Source organism: Anolis carolinensis, chromosome 1, assembly GCF_035594765.1.
Source record: "Anolis carolinensis isolate JA03-04 chromosome 1, rAnoCar3.1.pri, whole genome shotgun sequence".
NCBI classification, from domain to species: domain Eukaryota; kingdom Metazoa; phylum Chordata; class Lepidosauria; order Squamata; family Dactyloidae; genus Anolis; species Anolis carolinensis.
The window spans coordinates 8,719,334-8,736,725 of NC_085841.1; the positions used below are offsets into that span (position 1 = coordinate 8,719,334).

General features: G+C 40.9%; 1 protein-coding gene across 8 annotated transcripts in view; it reads right to left on the reverse strand.

The window, feature by feature from the left end:
* Positions 1 to 9,985, reverse strand: part of LOC103280090 (uncharacterized) — a 41,180-nt gene extending 31,195 nt beyond the window's left edge. For 6 of the 8 annotated variants that reach the window (XM_062970030.1, XM_062970026.1, XM_062970048.1 and 3 more), the window contains exons 1-4: positions 9,872 to 9,985; positions 7,815 to 7,940; positions 3,947 to 4,030; positions 2,600 to 2,683 (exon numbers count right to left, since the gene is read on the reverse strand). In XM_062970030.1, coding sequence (XP_062826100.1) covers positions 2,600 to 2,683; positions 3,947 to 4,030; positions 7,815 to 7,940; positions 9,872 to 9,929 — 352 coding nt within the window. In that variant the 5' untranslated portion in view covers positions 9,930 to 9,985. The remainder of the gene's footprint in view (positions 1 to 2,599; positions 2,684 to 3,946; positions 4,031 to 7,814; positions 7,941 to 9,871) is intronic. The other 2 variants (XM_016996338.2, XM_008117928.3) reach the window with 1 other exon arrangement.
* Between the last annotated feature and the right edge of the window lie 7,407 nt (positions 9,986 to 17,392).

Below are 17,392 nucleotides of genomic sequence, written 5' to 3' on the forward strand. Positions count from 1 at the left end.
CAACATTCTGCCAGCCCGTTTACGTTGGATAAGCGAGACTCTGCTGTACATTGAAGTGAATTACATGCATCTACACTGATTATACACACCATTCAAACTGACCTATTTGATGGCAGTCCAATCCTTGACATAATTTTATTTATTTATTTATTTTTGCCTCATTTATACCCTGCCTTTCTCACCCCAAAGGGGACTCAAGGCGGCTTACACATGGCACAATTCGATACCCCAAAACACATATAAAATCAAAGCTTAAAATATTTAATGTTTGACAACTTAAACATAATTATTTAAGCATTACAACAGTTAAAAATCACGCCAGCCAAAAAATCATGGTCTAAAGCCATTCCAAGGTCATCATACATTTTAGACATCCATTCTTGCACTGCAAAGTTATCCAAAAGCTTGATCCCAGAGCCAGGTCTTCACTTTCCTTCTGAAGGCCAAAAAGGAGGGGGCTGACCTTACATCGCTGGGGAGGGAGTTCCACAGCTGAAGGGCCACCACTGATAAGGCCTTTTCTACCGTCCCCGCCAGCCGTGCCTGCGAAGCAGGCGGGACCGAGAACAGGGCCTCCTCAGATGATCTTAATCTACAAGGTGGTTCATAAGGGGAGATATGTTCGGACAGATAAGCTGGGCGAGAACCGTTTAGGGCTTTGTAGGCTAAAGCCAGCACTTTGAATTGTGCTCAGTAGCAGACTGGCAGCTAGTGGAGCTGGCGTAGCAGGTGGGTTGTGTGCTTCTTGTACACCGTTCCAGTGACCAACCTGGCTGCCACCCATTGGACCAATTGAAGCTTCCAAACAGTCTTCAAAGGCAGCCCCACATAGAGCATATTGCAGTAATCTATTCGGGATGTAACCAGAGCGTGGACCACCATGGCCAAGTCAGACTTCCCAAGGTATGAGCATAGCTGGTGCACAAGTTTTAATTGTGTGAATGCTCCCCTGGTCATCACTGAAACCTGGGGTTCCAGGCTTAGCGATGAGTCCAGGAGAACTCCCAAGCTGCGAACCTGCGTCTTCAGGGGGAGTGCGACCCTGCCCAACACAGGCTGTAACCCTATACCCTGTTTGTCCTTACAACTGACCACGAGGACCTCTGTCTTGTCTCGATTCAATTTCAATTTGTTCTCCCTCATCCAGTTCAACACAGCGGCCAAGCACCGGTTCAGGACATGGACAGCCTCCTTAGTAACAGGTGGAAAGGAGTGACAGAGCTGGACATCATCTGGGTACAGATGATACCACACCCCGAAACTCCAGATGATCTCTCCCAGCGGATTCATGTAGATGATAAACAACATGGGGGACAGTACCGAACCCTGCGGGACCCCACAAGACAATGGTTGTGGGACCAATCAGGTGTCCCCCAGTGACACCATCTGAAAACGACCCTCCAGGAAGGACTGGAGTCACTGCAAAGCAGTACCTCTGAGACCCATCCCTGCGAGGCTCCCCAGAAGGATACCATGATCGATAGTATCAAAGGCCTCTGAGAGGTGCAGCAGAACCAGCAGGGATACACTCCCCCTGTCCAGCTCCCGGTTTAGATCATCGACTAAGGCGACCAAGACTGTCTCAGTACCATGCCCCGGCCTGAATCCAGACTGTGCCGGATCTAGATAATCAGTGTTTACCAAGAATGCCTGGAGGTGTGCGGCTACCACACGTTCCACGACCTCGCCCAAAAAGGGGAGACTGGAAATAGGCCGATAGCTGTCCAATTGAGTGGGGTCCAGTGATGGCTTTTTCAACAGCGGTATGATCACAGCCAATTTAAGACTTGCTGGAAATATGCCTTCCCGAAGGGAGGCATTCACCACCACCTTCACCCACTCAGCCAATCCCGCTCTGGCTTCTCTCACCAGACAGGATGGTCAGGAGTCTAGGATGCATGTGGTAGCCCTCACCTCTCCAAGCACCTTGTCCACATCCTCAGGCTGAACCAATTGAAAAGAATCCATCAAAATGAGACAAGCAGGTGCTCGTGCTACATCTTCAGAGACTGCTGTTAATATGATGTCAAAGCCAGAACAGTTCAAGGACACGTTGTCGGCAAAGAACCAAGCAAATGCTTCACAGTGGGCTGCCGAGTTGTCAGGGACCCTGTCTTGGGAGGCAGGATTTAACCAACCTCTGACAACTCAAAACAGCTTCGCCAGATGGTTTTTTGTGGATGCAATATTAGCTGCAAAGAAAGATTTCTTTGCGGCATCTATTGCTGCAACCTATGTCCTCAGGGAGGCACATAGCCGTGTTCAGTTTGACTCGCTTGGCTTTAAACGCCACATACACTCTAGTCTCCTCTTCTTTCACTTCATTGCTAGCAACCTGATCAGATTATGGTCGGTCCATGGAAATGGAGCCATCGTATTAATGAACAAGAGGTGTTTTAATACAAGTAAACCCTGTTTCATTCATTAACTCGTTTCTAATCACATCTAATAGTGGAAATTGTTCTATGCTTTCTTAAAAACAACATCATCACCAATATCTACATTTCTAACAACAGAGATTTCCAGGGGCCAAGACAGGGTTATTGGGCTCCATATATCCAGATTATTAAAAGCTTCCATCAAGAGGAATGTTTCCTACCTAGATCATAGCTGGGTGGGAAACTCTTATAAGAGGAATGATCTTTATTTCCTCTGTCTTTATGATGAGTTCTGTGTGCTTTCCCTTTAAAGAGAAAAGAGAAAAGATAAAAATTTAGTATCTCAGGGTCAGAGGTGGAAATATTTTTATAATATTTGAAATGACTCAAACAGTGATCAAGAACACTGTTCTTGAGCATAGCAAAGTTCTGACAAAAATTATTTTGATGGATATAAATATTTAGAGTTCAGGATGTATTCTGCACAAATGCCAAATATTTTGTTCAACAGAAAACAGAAATTTCTATCCATAAGTATTTTCTGTGCAGAAAATGCTGTTACATGTACGGGAAATGTTCTTGTTGAGAGAAAAATTGTAACATTCCATGGGGGAGAGGGGAGCTATTATTCTGTGATCCTAACTATATGTCAATTTTCACAAAATCAGTCTGAAACATACAGTGTTTGAACACGTTTTGCAGTGGGAGGAAAACATCTTAATTGCTGTCGAAGGCTTTCATGGTCAGAATCATTGGTTTGCTTTGAGTTATCCTGGCCGTATGGCCATGTTCCAGAAGCATTCGGGAACATGGCCACACAGCCTGGAAAACTCACAGCAACCCACCTTAATTGTTTTTCAGTTTTTTAATGACACCCTCAAACCATAATTGGGATGGAGGGAATAGGGACAGCTATGGAATAAATATATGGCTGTTTTATATGGTCAGTATTGGCCCACATACTGTGGTTTGAGCTGCATGGAACTGCATTATGTGGGTCTACATTGACCATATAATGTTGTTTAAACTACATTGTTTGGCAATGTAGATTCAACCTATCACTGAACTAGAGTAGACTGCCTACATTTCACAGGCGTATAACAGGGTTGGGAGGAAAATAAATTTATAAACAAGCATCTTGCTATCCCTACGAATGTCCCAATCCCCAAAAAATGTCGGCTTCCTTTGAAAAAATCTGCATTTGCAGTGGTCAGAGAGCGTTGTATTTCAGTGTTGGTGTTGACCTTTGTGGAGAGGGGGCTGCCAAGGTATCAGACAGATGGCATACATGCAATTCAATCAGCCTTATTTGGCGGCGGTGTAGATCCAGTCCATGACAGAACCATAGTATTAATTTACAAGAGGCGTTTCAACACAGGTATATCCTATTCATTCACTAACTCGTTTCTAATCACATCTAATAGTGGGAATTTTTCTATGGTTTCTTAAAAACAACATTATCAACAATGTCTGCATTTATAACAGAGAAATCCAGGGGTCAAGACGGAATTATTGGGATTCATATATCCAGAATATTAAAAGTTTCCATCAAGGGGAATGTTTCTTACCTAGATCATAGCTGGGTGGGAAACTCTCATAAGAGGAATGTTCTTTATTTCCTCTGTCTCTATGATGAGTTCTGTGTGATTTCCCTTTAAAGAGAAAAGTTTAAAATTTAATATTCAGGATCAGAGATGGAAGCGTTTTGATATTCTTCATTCAGAAAATGCGATTACATGTGCAGAAACAGCCTTTCCTGGCCCCCAAAATTCATGCTTTCTGTGGGAAAAAATCTACATACAAATTTTACACAGGATAAATCTGAAACCAAGTTTTTGAACACAGGGCCTTCTCGGTGGTGGCTCCCCGGCTGTGGAACGCCCTCCCTTGAGATATCCGACAGGCTCCTACCCTGCTGGGATTCAGAAGGGCCTTGAAAACATGGTTATGTGTCCAAGCTTTTGATGAGTAAATGACAAAGTTGACATGGCCTGATTTAAGGATGAAGCATGAGGATCTCGGATGAATGGAATTAATTATATATACGTTTTTAAGGTTTTTATAATGTGTTTTAACAATGTTATTAATAGATCTGTTTATATTGTTTTGTTTTTATGATTGCACTTTGGGCATTAAATTTTGCCAATTTTTGTAAGCCGCCCTGAGTCCCCTCAGGTGAGAAGGGCGGGGTATAAATGTTGCAAATAAATAAATAAATAAATAATCTGTGGAATCATATATAATGCACAGGTAAATCCTATTCATTCACTAACACATTTTAAATCATGTCTAATAGTGGGAATTGTGCTAGGGTTTCTTAAAAACCACAATATCACCAATGCCTACACTTTCCTTTTCTTTTCTTTTTTTCAATGTTTTAATTGTTTTATAATGTATATAAAAATAAAACAGAGAGTAAAAAAAGAAAAAAGAAAATAATACAACAGAATAAGCAAGTTTACAAAATGGTATACATTCAGCACTCGTTAAACAACTACCCATATGTCTTCTTTCACTAAATTCCCTTTATGACCATTTCCAAATCTGTCTTTGTCTTCTTTTCAAAATACCCAAGTGCCAGCCTCCATTTCTTTATGAATTCTTCATTATTTCCTCCTCTGATGCTATTTGTCAGCTTGACCATTTGGATATAATCTACTATCTCCAATCTCTCCAATCTTTAATTATTAACTCTCCCCCCCCCCTTTTCAGGGACACCTCAATGTGCTTTAGAATAAATAAACACCAGTCCCATTGTGCATTGGCAAACTGTGCAGTTCTAATCCTCACATGCATAAGCTTGGTCACAGAGGACCTATAACCCCAACAGGATTCTGGACAATATTTGTGTATATCAGACAGCATTCCACCTTTTATAGAAATAAATGTTTATTTGAACGCTAAACTAATGATGTAATACAGGTCATTTATTCTCCTTACTCCTATTCAGCTTAGTGTATTACAATATATTACTGTATATACCTGTATATAATTCTATAAATTGACAACAACTAGCCTAGATCAACTTATCAATTGATCAGTGTAAATACTAGGCTTGTCCGATCGATGGAAAAAATGTTTCAATTCTCGTTTCTAAAGTAGGGGGTGCCGGCGCTTCGATATAGAAATTATTTCCGAATTTTTCACCCACATTTTTTGGATATTTCCAAAAATTCGTAATGATTCTTAATGTTTCTAAAATGGCGGACGCGCATGCGCAATCGCCAAAAAAAAAAAGAAAACCGGGGGGACTTTTACAGGGCTCTCCCACCCTCATTTCTTGAGCTATCCTCATCAAATTTGCTACAGTGGGAGATCACATTCAACACTCTTTGCTCAACAAATTGCAGAATGTTTCCTGTCTCCTATGATTTTTGGCGAATTTTCATAACGTTTTATAATACGCTATTTGTCAATATTTGAAGAAACCTGTTCCTGGTTTGAAAGTCTTATTTCCTGTTCAATTGGGTTCTTATCACTGTAAAAGTCCCTCTTCTACTTGTGTAGACTTTGGATTAGAAACGCAGCACACGCCAAGCAATGCCTTGGCAGGAGTGCCACTGTCCTTTGGAAACTATAAATTGCCTTTGAACCTTTTGATCAATGGTGCCACTGGCTGACCTTGTGATTGCAAAAATGAAACTCTGGCTGAGGACTTTGGATTAGAAATGCAGCACACGGCAAGCAATGCCTTGACAGGATTGGCAATGTCCTTTGGAAACTATACATTGCTGTGGACCCTCTATTGAATTAAATCAATGTCTGACTTTGTGATTGCAGAAATAAAACTTAGCCCAAGGCTTGGGAATAGAAATGGAGCGTGAGGGAAGCAATGCCTTGGCGGGTGCCCCACGTCCTTTGGAAACTATTTCTTCCAATGTACCCTTTAGGTTTGAAAACAATGTGTGTCTTTGTGATTGCTGCAATAACACTCAGCCCGGGGGCTTGGGATTACAAACGGAGCAGGAGGGAAGCAATGCACTTGCAGGAACGCAGACGTCCTTTGGAAACTATTGTTTTCAAGTCCCCCCCCCCTTTCAGGATTGCAAAGAAGGGCTGATGTGGTGATTGCTAAATTCCAAAAAAGAAAACAGAAAGGCAAAGGGACTCCCTCTGGAGTAGAAAAGTAAAGCACCCCAAGCTCTGCACTTGCAGGAACGCAGACGTCCTTTGGAAAATAAAAATTCCCTAAAGCCACAGCAAGGACTCTGCCACAAGCCCCAAGCCAATTCCCCCCCCCCAAAAAAAACACAATATCGAACCAGCAACAACAGACAGACACTCTACACCCTATAGCCAGAACAGTCACTTAGCCCTCTCTCCCCCAAGCAAGCAAGCAGCTTCCCAGAGCGCGCGAACCACCCTCTCTGCTCGGTATCCTAGCCCAGAATGGCTTGGCTCGGTTGAGGAGGGGATTTTTATAGAGATCCTCCACGTGGACACGGAGGACGCTAGCCCCCACCTTTTTCAGCCATCGTGGAAGTCTCTGATTGGCCAGGGAGCAGTAGCCATGTTAGGCTGTGCTAGGCTCCCATTCATGTTAGGTTGCAGAAACAAACAAAAAATTTAAAAAAATTAAAAAAAAATATTTAAAAAAATTTGGAAGGAAAAAAATTTAACGAAAATTTTAAGAAACAATTAGAGAATGGGCCAACGATGGTTCGAATTACATTGCCAGTTGCGCCCAGGGAAAACGTTTCAATATTCGTTTCAAAAAGCGAGAACAATCCGAAATAATTATGAAAGGAGAATTATAACGAAAATTTGGACAACCCTAGTAAATACTGAACCTTAACTCTCATTAAAAAAAAAAGCAATCCTCCCCATCTCTGATTAGACTGGTGAAAAGCGAGAACTTAGTTCATTTTAGGAGAACTTAAAAGAAACAGTAACTCTCTCCACTCTTTTTGCTCTAGCAGTGTTTTAAGCTTTTTTGTGCCTGGGTGGGAAAATGGCTATAACGGAAGCCAGAAGTGACTGGTCCCTTGAGACAATGCCGCTGTTTTTGCCTTTCTGTGAAATGAATCTGTGCTTCCTCAGCCTCACCCACACCTGGTTGCCTCTACTAATGATCAAACAGCCACCATTAACCATAGTTCCTTCCTCATCCATACAGCCTTTGGTGGGAACAGAAGTTATGCATGTCAGACTTTGTGGGTTCTTCGGCATCATTTTCCTGAGCTTTATCCTTTGCATCCATTGTTACATGCCCCTATGTTTTACCCTGAACTTTGAGGAGTGGTCTTCAAACCTTTTTTAAAATCACTTCTATTCACTTTCAGGGCTTAAATTTCCCCAAGAGAGCTCCACTGGGGAGGTGTAAGACTAAATGAGGGGCGCAGCAGCCACAAGTGACACACAGACCATGCTTTGCTGGCACCAATACAACCATCAGTATTCTTCATTTTTTTTCTACCATATAAAAGAGAATATTACCATTGTATTCACAACACTGGACAAAACCAGGAATAAGGCAGGATGATCTTGAATCTTCATATTCATAAATGGAACATCTTGGCTTGCAGTCACCCATACATGAATAAGCAACTGGATTGAAGTGGTCTGGAAATTATTTGTCAAAAAAGAAGGAAGAAACAAAATTATTTTTAAAAAAATTTAAAAGAAGTCATTACCAAATTCTCTGAAGATTCCCCATTTTACCCAGCTTTCAGAGAAATAACTTTGGTAGAAAAAGAAAGAAGAAATTTTGGAATGGAGATTGTGTATCATCCCATTGCTGAGAATATGCAATGGCAGAGATACGCACATCAGTTGAAAAATACAGATGGTCCTTCATCTCCATGGATTGTGCAACTAGGGATTCAACAGTCCACATCTTGAAAACTTTTTAAAAACTTTTTTAAAATCCTAAGCCACGACTTTGCCATTTTATATAAGGGATGCATTGTATATAATGGGATTTCAGCATCCACGGATTTTGGTGTCCTTGCAGTGTCCAAATTACAACAGAAACCAAGGGCCCACTGTACTGATATTTGCCCAAAGGGTGGTGAAGTGCACACAGTAAATCTATATTGCAAAAGATGTTAGGTCTTGGCCTGAATTGCACAGTTTGAGCCCAGCCTTGCTCTAAAATCTTCATTCCCTCCCATTGCCACCCTCACCTACAGATGTGCAGAGGATATTTTGACACACATTTTGATTTAATGTTTGCCCCTAACCGAGGAATGACTTTTTAAAGAAAGTTATGGTGGCTACCTATCTTTATAGGCAAAGTCTGTTTTAATTCAAGCAGACTTTTGACAACTGAATGTCAAAAAGGGGTCTTTTATTGAGGGGCAATGGGAGCTGATCCGCCTTTGTAATGTTTCCTTTGAATTGTTTTCAATCTTATGTTTATTAAATTTGACTTAATTTTTCTGTAATTTGTCATGTGACATCATTTTAGTTGCATCTATTCTTTTCAATCAGGTTGTGAACAAGCTGCTGCTTGAAGAAAGGTGAGATGCAGGTGAAATAAATTATATATAGTGATTTGTGATGTGTGTGTGTGTGTGTGTGTGTGTGTGTGTGTGTGTGTGTGTGTGTGTATATATCTCACATTTACCCAGGCCTCACACCTCCATGTGAAATTAATTTAATTCATTATTGCTCTCTCCTATTATTCCTCTCTTCTCGCATCAATAAACATAGTGACAACGTCTGCAGGATTTATGACATATCTAAAATTTATTATATGAATACCTCTTATTGCATTATCCTTGGCACTGAAGTCTTAGGGCTGGTTATTACAGCAGATATACTCATTTAAAATGATTATAAATATAGCTACACAATTCAGAAGAAATTCCCATGGTCTCCCATCATGAGAGAAAAAAAAAAGAAATATGTCTACCTAAATTATTATCACTTTATAATAAGTCTGCACAAGTCCCCCATCCAACCAAAAACCTCACTTGCTGGTGGGAGACAAGGTGACATCTCAACAGGACTCATCTAGACACCAATTCCACATGTACATGACAAAATCTGGAACTGCTTCAAGGAAGATATACACATGAGTAACCTCAACAGTGTAGATGTCACCACAAATAAATAGAGTTCTTGGTAGCATCACAGGAAAATATGTACAGATAATGGCACATATTGTTGATGAAACCACACACACATGACCAGGTAGAAAACACATCTCCCCAAACATCTTCCATATTATCAACCATAGGAATAAACATTCTTTTTTAAAATAAAGCTCCTTATTTACACATGGGCAACAGTCCAACAGTCCAGCCTTTGAGATGAATGCAGAATATAAAGTGATTGATTGAAAAGAATTATTGTTCCATGGATTTGTCTACCATTAAGGAAAGACACCCCATTGTATTTTGCACTCATGAAATAAACCAAATTTTAATTCCAGGTCTAGATACTACATAATATGAAAGAATATGTCCAAGCACCCTTTGATAAAATATGACCATTGTTTGGTTGATGGGTTCTATCACCCTGTGGATGGATGGTCCTTTTTGTCTCACCTGGAAAGCTCAGTAGTATGAAAGAAAGACAAACAGGAAGAATGGGGAGGATCTCCATAGCTGAACAGTGCTGCCAACAAGTTGTCTTTCCTATTTCTTGATGTTTCAAAAGCAGGACTTACAGAATCTTTTATTTATACTCTTTTGGAGAATGATAAAAGACAAGGAACAGTAGAAACGTGTGGGGAAACCATTGGCAGTAGATGGACTGTGCGTTCCTGATACTCAGGCAGTAATTGTGCTTGCTATTAACACCCCCTCTGAATGTCCATACAAAGTGTTCTCGGCAATGGGACTTTTGCTATGAAAACACAGCATCCAAGAATAAATATATATATTAAAGGTCAGAGAAGAGCTTTGATCTAAGATCTAGTCTGAAAATAGCAGCCAACTATCCTGCTTCTACGGACAGGCTCATAATACCATGCAAGTAGTATGGGGTCAATAAGCTCTTTCAGTCCATCCGTGTTTTTGGAACAGCTGGAGGTGCTCTTCTCAAAGCCCCTGATACACCTTGGCCTGACTTCTATTAGTTCCAGATAGAGGAAATCTATTGAACTAAATAACAGCACATAGGTAAATCCCATTGATTCAATGAGTTTCCTCTATAATGCATCTCTTCAATATATTGAGACTGTGGGTGCATCTAAACCAATGGTTCTCAACTTGTGGGTCCCCAGGTGTTTTGGCCTACAACTCCCAGAACTCCCAGCCAGTTTACCAGCTGTTAGGATTTCTGGGAGTTGAAGGCCAAAACATCTGGGGACCCACAGGTTGAGAACCACTGATCTAAACAGTAGAATGAATGCACTTTGACCTCATTTAAACTATTTTGGCTCACTGCTATGGAATCTTAGGAGTATTAGTTTACAAGGTCTTTAACCTTAATTATCTACCAAAGAGTACTGGTGCCTAACCAAATTACAAATCCCAGGGGTGTCAAACTCATTGCTGAGAAGTGTAGTTTGATGAGGCACTGACACTCTGTGGCAGAAGAGGTTAAAGACCTGGCAAAACTGGGGGATTTTTTTACCTAGAAATTATTATATGCTCCAGCTTGAGTCTGACACATTGGAGGACCTAGTGATTCATGGAGAGGTGTTTTCTCTAGAACTTTCTCAGTCCTCCTGCATGATTGGAGGACGTTGTCCATAGAGTCAAACTTGAGAGCCTAAAGATCCCTATAGTTTTAATCAAATCCATACATAATCAAGTTTGCAAAAGTAAAAACCACAAATCTCTTATGTAGAGGCACTAACAATAGGATTTGGGCCACTGTGGGTTCATAGCAGCCTTCCCTAGTGTGATATTCTAATTCCCCTTCACTGACTTTAATATCTTTTTGGTACCCAGAAATGTTTCCAGTTCATCTTGTTGAGCTTTGGGGCCACTTTTTGCCCAGTAAGCTTTGAGTGCTGAAGAGCTTTAAAACTACAGTTGTGACATCAATTATGCCAATGCAAGTCCTGTGCAATCCGAATATAGTACAATATTATTGAACCATATAGTACATTATCATTATTGACACAAAGATATAGTATGACACAGCAAACGAGATATATATGCTGGATTTTGTATTACAAAATCACAAGTCGAACACTTCCCAAGTGTTTAGGACTGTGTGATGTATTTTCAGATGATGCGTGCAGATCCCAGTCAGTTGGCCTTTTGCAGTTGACAGATCGTAATTTTGTCAATTTTGACTGTTTTCAAATGCCGGCTAAGATCTTTTGTCACGGCACCCAATGTGCTGATTACCACCGGGACCACCTGGCCTGGTTTATGCCAGAGCCTTTGCAGTTTGATCTTGAGGTCCTGATAATGGCTGGGTTTTTCCTGTTGTTTTTCATCAATTCGACTGTCACCTGGTATGGCGACATCAATAATCCAAACTTTTTTTCTTTTCCACAACCATGAGGTTTGGTGTGTTGTGTTCCAAAACTTTGTCAGTCTGGATTCAGAAGTTCCACAGTATTTTTGCAAGTTCATTTTCCATTACCTTTGCAGGTTTGTGATCCCACCAGTTCTTTACTGCTCGATGGGTGCCACAGCTCCAAGGATGTTGAGAGCTGTGCTGGCAGTAGTGTAACTACCGGCAGGTCCAACCAAGCCAGAGAGGTCTCAGCTGAGGAGTAGACCTAAGAGCACCTAACCCATTCGCATTATGGAGAAACAAACCAAAATGAAGTCTATACTGGCTCGGTCGTCGCCCAGGATAAAAAGGACCGGGGTGAATGCTGCTGATTCTGGACATTCATCGACAAGTGGGCTACAGAACCAAAATACAAATGAACAGTCACAGAAGCAGCAGAAATATTACTACTACTACTACTAATACTAATACTATTATTTTATGTATACCCTGCTTTATCTCCCCCAAAGAGGACTCAAAGCTGCTTGACATAAAAACATTAGCACAGCATTTAAAATAATCAAATATACAAATATTAAAACAGAATTAAATATAAACAGTATTAAAAGATTAACAGTTAAAACCATTCAAAAATATTTGATACATATTCAAAACTAAAACCACAGCACCCATGAATTGATATTTAAAACCTTCATCTTTAAAAGCCTGCCTGAATAGAAAGGTTTTAGCCTGCTGCCAGAAGAACAGCATGGAGGGGACCATTCTGGTTTCCCTAGGCAGGGAGTTCCAGAATCGAGAGGCAGCCACCAAGAAGGACTTCTCTCTTGTTCCCACCAACTGAACTGAGAAGGGTCTCTCTGAAGATCTCAGGGACAAGCCAGATAGCCTGGACCTGAACCATTTATGGCTTTAAAGGTCATCACCAGCCCTTTGAATTGTGCCCAGAAACAGAGCTGCTGCAGCAGAGAGGTTGCCTGCTCCCTGCAGCCAGCTCCAGTTAGTAACCTGGCTGCAGCTCTTTGGACCAGCTGAAATTTCTGAGCACTCTTCAAAGGCAGCCCCATGTAGAAAGCATTGCAGTAATCCAAATGGGATGTAACTAAGGCATGGACCACCATGGTCAAATCTGTCTTCTCAGGGAATGGGAGCAGTTGGTGCACAAATTTTAATTGTGCAAAGGCCCTCTCAGCCACCACAAATACCTGAGCCTCTAGGTTCAATGCCGAGTCCAGGAGGACCACCAAACAGAGGACCTGTGTCTCCAGGGGGAGTGTAACCCCATCCAACACAAGCTGGATCCCTATTCCCTGTTCTGCCTTCTAACTGACCAGGAGTAAGTCTGTCTTGTCTGGATTAAGTTTCAGTTTGTTTTCCCTCATCTAGTTCATTACTGATGACAGGCACCAGTTTAGGGTCAGGCCAGCTTCCTTGGCTTTAGATGGAAATGAGTAGCAAAGTTGGGCGTCATCTGTATAGAGGTGGCACTGAATTCCAAAACTCCAGATGACCTCTCCCAACAGTTTCATGTATATGTTAAACAGCATGGGAGACAAAATGGAACCCCAAAGAACTCCATAGATCAATAGCCAGGGGTTCAAACAGGAGTCCCCCGGCACCAGCTTCTGGGTATGGCCCTCCAGGAAGGATTGGAGCCACTGTAAAACAATGCCTCCAAGTCCCGTCCCAGTGAGATGACCCAGAAGGATACCATGGTCAATGAGATTGAAAGTTGCTGAGAGGTCTGTGGAGAACATCCACCAAGGTGAAGCTATTTCTCTTCCATAGCCAGGCCTGTAACCAGATTGAAATGGATCTAAATAATCCATTTCATCCAGAAATCCCTGGAGTTGGGAGACCACCACATGCTTCAAAATCTTACTCAAAAAGTGAATGTTGGACACTCGCCAATAGTTGTCTATTATGGAGGAGTTCAGAGATGGCTTTTTAATAGAGGTCTCACAACTGCCTCCTTTAGACAAGTTGGAACTTTACTTTGTTTTAAGGAGGCATTAACCACCACCTTCACCCACACTGCCAGTCCCCCTCTGGCTTGTTTGATCAGCCAGAAGGGGCAAGGATCTAGAATACATGTGGTAGCTCTCACCTCTCTAACGATCCTGTCCACATCCTCAGGCTGTACAAATTGAAAGATATCCATCAAAACTGGACAATAGACTCCAGTACTTTCCCTACCCCCATTGTATTTGATTTTCACCCTAAACCTAAATGGTAGTAACATGTGAAATGACTTTTTGGAACTAATTACTCTCTTTGCAGGATACAAATGGTAAATCCAATACCACTTACTTCTTTTTTAACCAAACTCCTCATCTTGCATGTTGTCAGCATCTTCATTTTATCAAGCCCCCATTATATTTGAACCTGTGAGTAGAAGAGTGACCTGATCTTGCAGATATTTGGGCACAAATCTCTTTTGGGCTTGAAAGGACAATGCTGTTCCCTTAAGCTGATATCAAGCCAACCAAAGCTAATATAGGAATATGCCCACCACGACCAAATTGACCTTGCGTTGGATAAAATGGTCAACAGAATTCCAAGATATGTGAACCGCCTACCCAAAAAGCTTATAAGGAGTCCTTATACTTGATGTCAGAATTGGTTACTAATAAATTACCTTAGAAACTAGATTCAACAGAGGACCAAGAATTACCCAACCAGGTGGGATAGCTAATAGAGTTGTGCAAAATGGCAGAAATCTGTTTTGAGTTTTATTTTGAAATTCAGTTAGCTTCCATTTTGTTTCTTAAATATTTTGGAAATTGGGGAGCATTTTGTTTCGAATCTGAATTTTGGAAGCTTTATTTTGTTAATTTTGTTCTATTGGCAGTGATTGGAAAACTTTTTGGGCTTGTTTCTCTGTCATATTAGGGCTATCAGGATGAAACTTGCTACACTTGAAGGACAAATTAACGACCGTAACCCACCCCCAAGTTTCAGAACATTTATTTCACTCACTAATTTTTAGGAATTTTAAAATATTTTTTAAAATATTTTTTTAGAAAAAATCTAAAAGAGGTATTCCCGTGAATTTCTCCACATGGACAGAACATGATTAGGGCATCATTCCTGCAAAGTTGCAGAAAGATCCAGTCATCCAATATTTTTTAGGAATTTCTTTCCAATTTAAGTACCTTGGTTGAGTCACACTATCTCAGCCTCAGAGGTTGAAAAATTTAGAAAACTGGCTATCAGAATGAAACTTATCACACTTATAGGACACATTTACAATTGTAAGCCTGTCATTTACAACTATAAGCCTGTCATTCAACTTTTTCCTGTTTTGTTTTGTTTGAGTTCGGAGGGGCCCCTCCCAGTGTTTTGTTTCAGAGGTTCGTATCTACGAATCTCCAAATCTTTTTGAACCCTGAAATGATGTCTGAAGTTTTGCACACCTCTAATAGCCAATACTCCAGAAGACAGAATCAGAATCCAAAATGGCCTTAACAGATTAGAGAGCTGGACCAAAACAAACAAAAGGGAGAAATGTAGAATATTACACTCAGGCAGAAAAATGCACAAATGCAGGATGTGTGGCACCTGGCTCGACAAAAGAGTTACATGTAAAAAAGATCTTGGTGTCTTCATGGACAACAAACTGAACATGGGCAAACAATGTGACGTAGCAGCATAAAAAGTCAGTGGGGTTTTGGGCTGCATCCAAAGGAGTATAGCGTCCAGATTAAGGGAAATAATGGTGTCCTTCTATTCTGATTTGGACAGACCTCAACTGGAATAAGACTGTGTCCAGTTCTGGGAACCACCGTTCAAAATTGATATTAACAAGCTGGAACATGTTCAGAGGAAGACAACTAAAACAATCAAAGGTCTAGAAAACATGAATCCCTCTGAGGAATGGCTTTAAAAAGAAGAGAAGATTGAGAGCAGAAATGATCACCATTTTTAAATATTTGAAAGGCTTTCAAAAGGAAGAGGGAGCAGGATTGTTTTCTCCTGCTATGGAGACGAGGACCCAAAGAAATGGGTTCATATTTCAGGAGATTACACCTGAACATTAGGAAGAACTAGAACGCTTAGATCATTGGGGGAGGCCCTGCTCTCGGTCCCACCAGCCTCGCAGGTAAGGCTGGTGGGAACGAGGGACAGGGCCTTCTCGGTGGTGGCTCCTCAGCTGTGGAACACCCTCCCCAGCAACATACGGCAGATACCAACTCTCCTAGGCTTCAGGAAAGCCTTAAAGACATGGTTGTGCACACAAGCTTTTAATGAATAAGAACATGGACTTTACATGACCTATATGAAGACTTGAGGATTCTGGATGAAAGGATTTTAATCTTGGACATTCTTAAAATTTTATATAATGTGTTTTTATTTTGTAATGGTATCTGTTTTATATGAACTGTTGTTTTGTAGATTGTTTTATATGAATTGTCGTTTTTACATTGTTTTTAGGCATTGAATTTTTGCCTATTTACTGTAAGCCGCTTTGAGTCTCCTAGGAGAGAAAGGCAGGGTAAAAATAATGAAAATAAATAAATAAATAAGACCTTCCTAACCATAAGAGCATTTCAAGTGTGGAACTCACTGCATTAGGCTCTTTGGAGGCTTTTAAACAGAGGTTGATTGACCATCGCCAGGGGTGCTTTGATTGTCCTTTTCCTGGATGGCAGGGGGTTAGCTAGATGCCCCTTGTGGGCTTCTCCAACTCTGTGATTCTATGGTACCATTCCAAAAAGGTCATATATGTCTGTGTAAGAACCCCACATTCCAAACTCCCCCCCCCCCACTTCCTGGTAGTGAGTGACAACTATGACATAGAGGTTGAGATGACATCCCAACAGGACCCATGGAGACACTAACCCCAGATCCAACACTTACATGATAAATCTGGGGCTGCTCCGTGTTAGATATACACACGGGTTACCTACCCAGTGTAGACACAGTTGAAGAAGGTGCTCCTTCTCCCAGAGTCTGCTGTATGTACCTTGAAAGACAGCACCTCATAGTCAAGTTACCCTTAATAAGCCATGATTGTATTGGCATGTACAAATCTCACCTGATTTACAACAATCCCCTGATTTACATATCTTTTATTTGCATATGGTTACTCATAAAGTTACTTGATGAGTTGGGTTCTTATCAACTTAGCTTAGCATTTTCCTATTTCTTTGCTCCATTGTATAATTGTATGCTACATTTTCATTTAGAGCAGGATAATACATTCAAAGGATCATACATATTGCTGATGAAACCACATACGTGAGAATAAAGATTCATTTTATATAATATTGGACAAATGATGGTTTGAGGTTTTCTATTTCCCCATTAAGGAAAAACAACCCATTATATTTTCCACTAAGGAAATTTAAAAAATCTGATTCCTTATCTAGAATACCATACAGTATGGGAGAATATGTCAGGACACCCTTTGATAAAATAGTGCTCACTTGGAAAACTCAGTAGCATGGAAGTAAGACAAAGAAGAAGAATGGGGGAGATCTCCATAGCTGATGGCATTTCCAACAGGTTGCCTTTCCCATTCTTTGATGTTGCACAAGCAGAACTTACAGAATCTTTTATTTATATTCCTTTGAAGAAGACAAGGAACAGTAGAAATGTAGAGGAGAGTCTTTGGCAGTTGAAGGACTGTGTGTTCCTGATAAACAGGC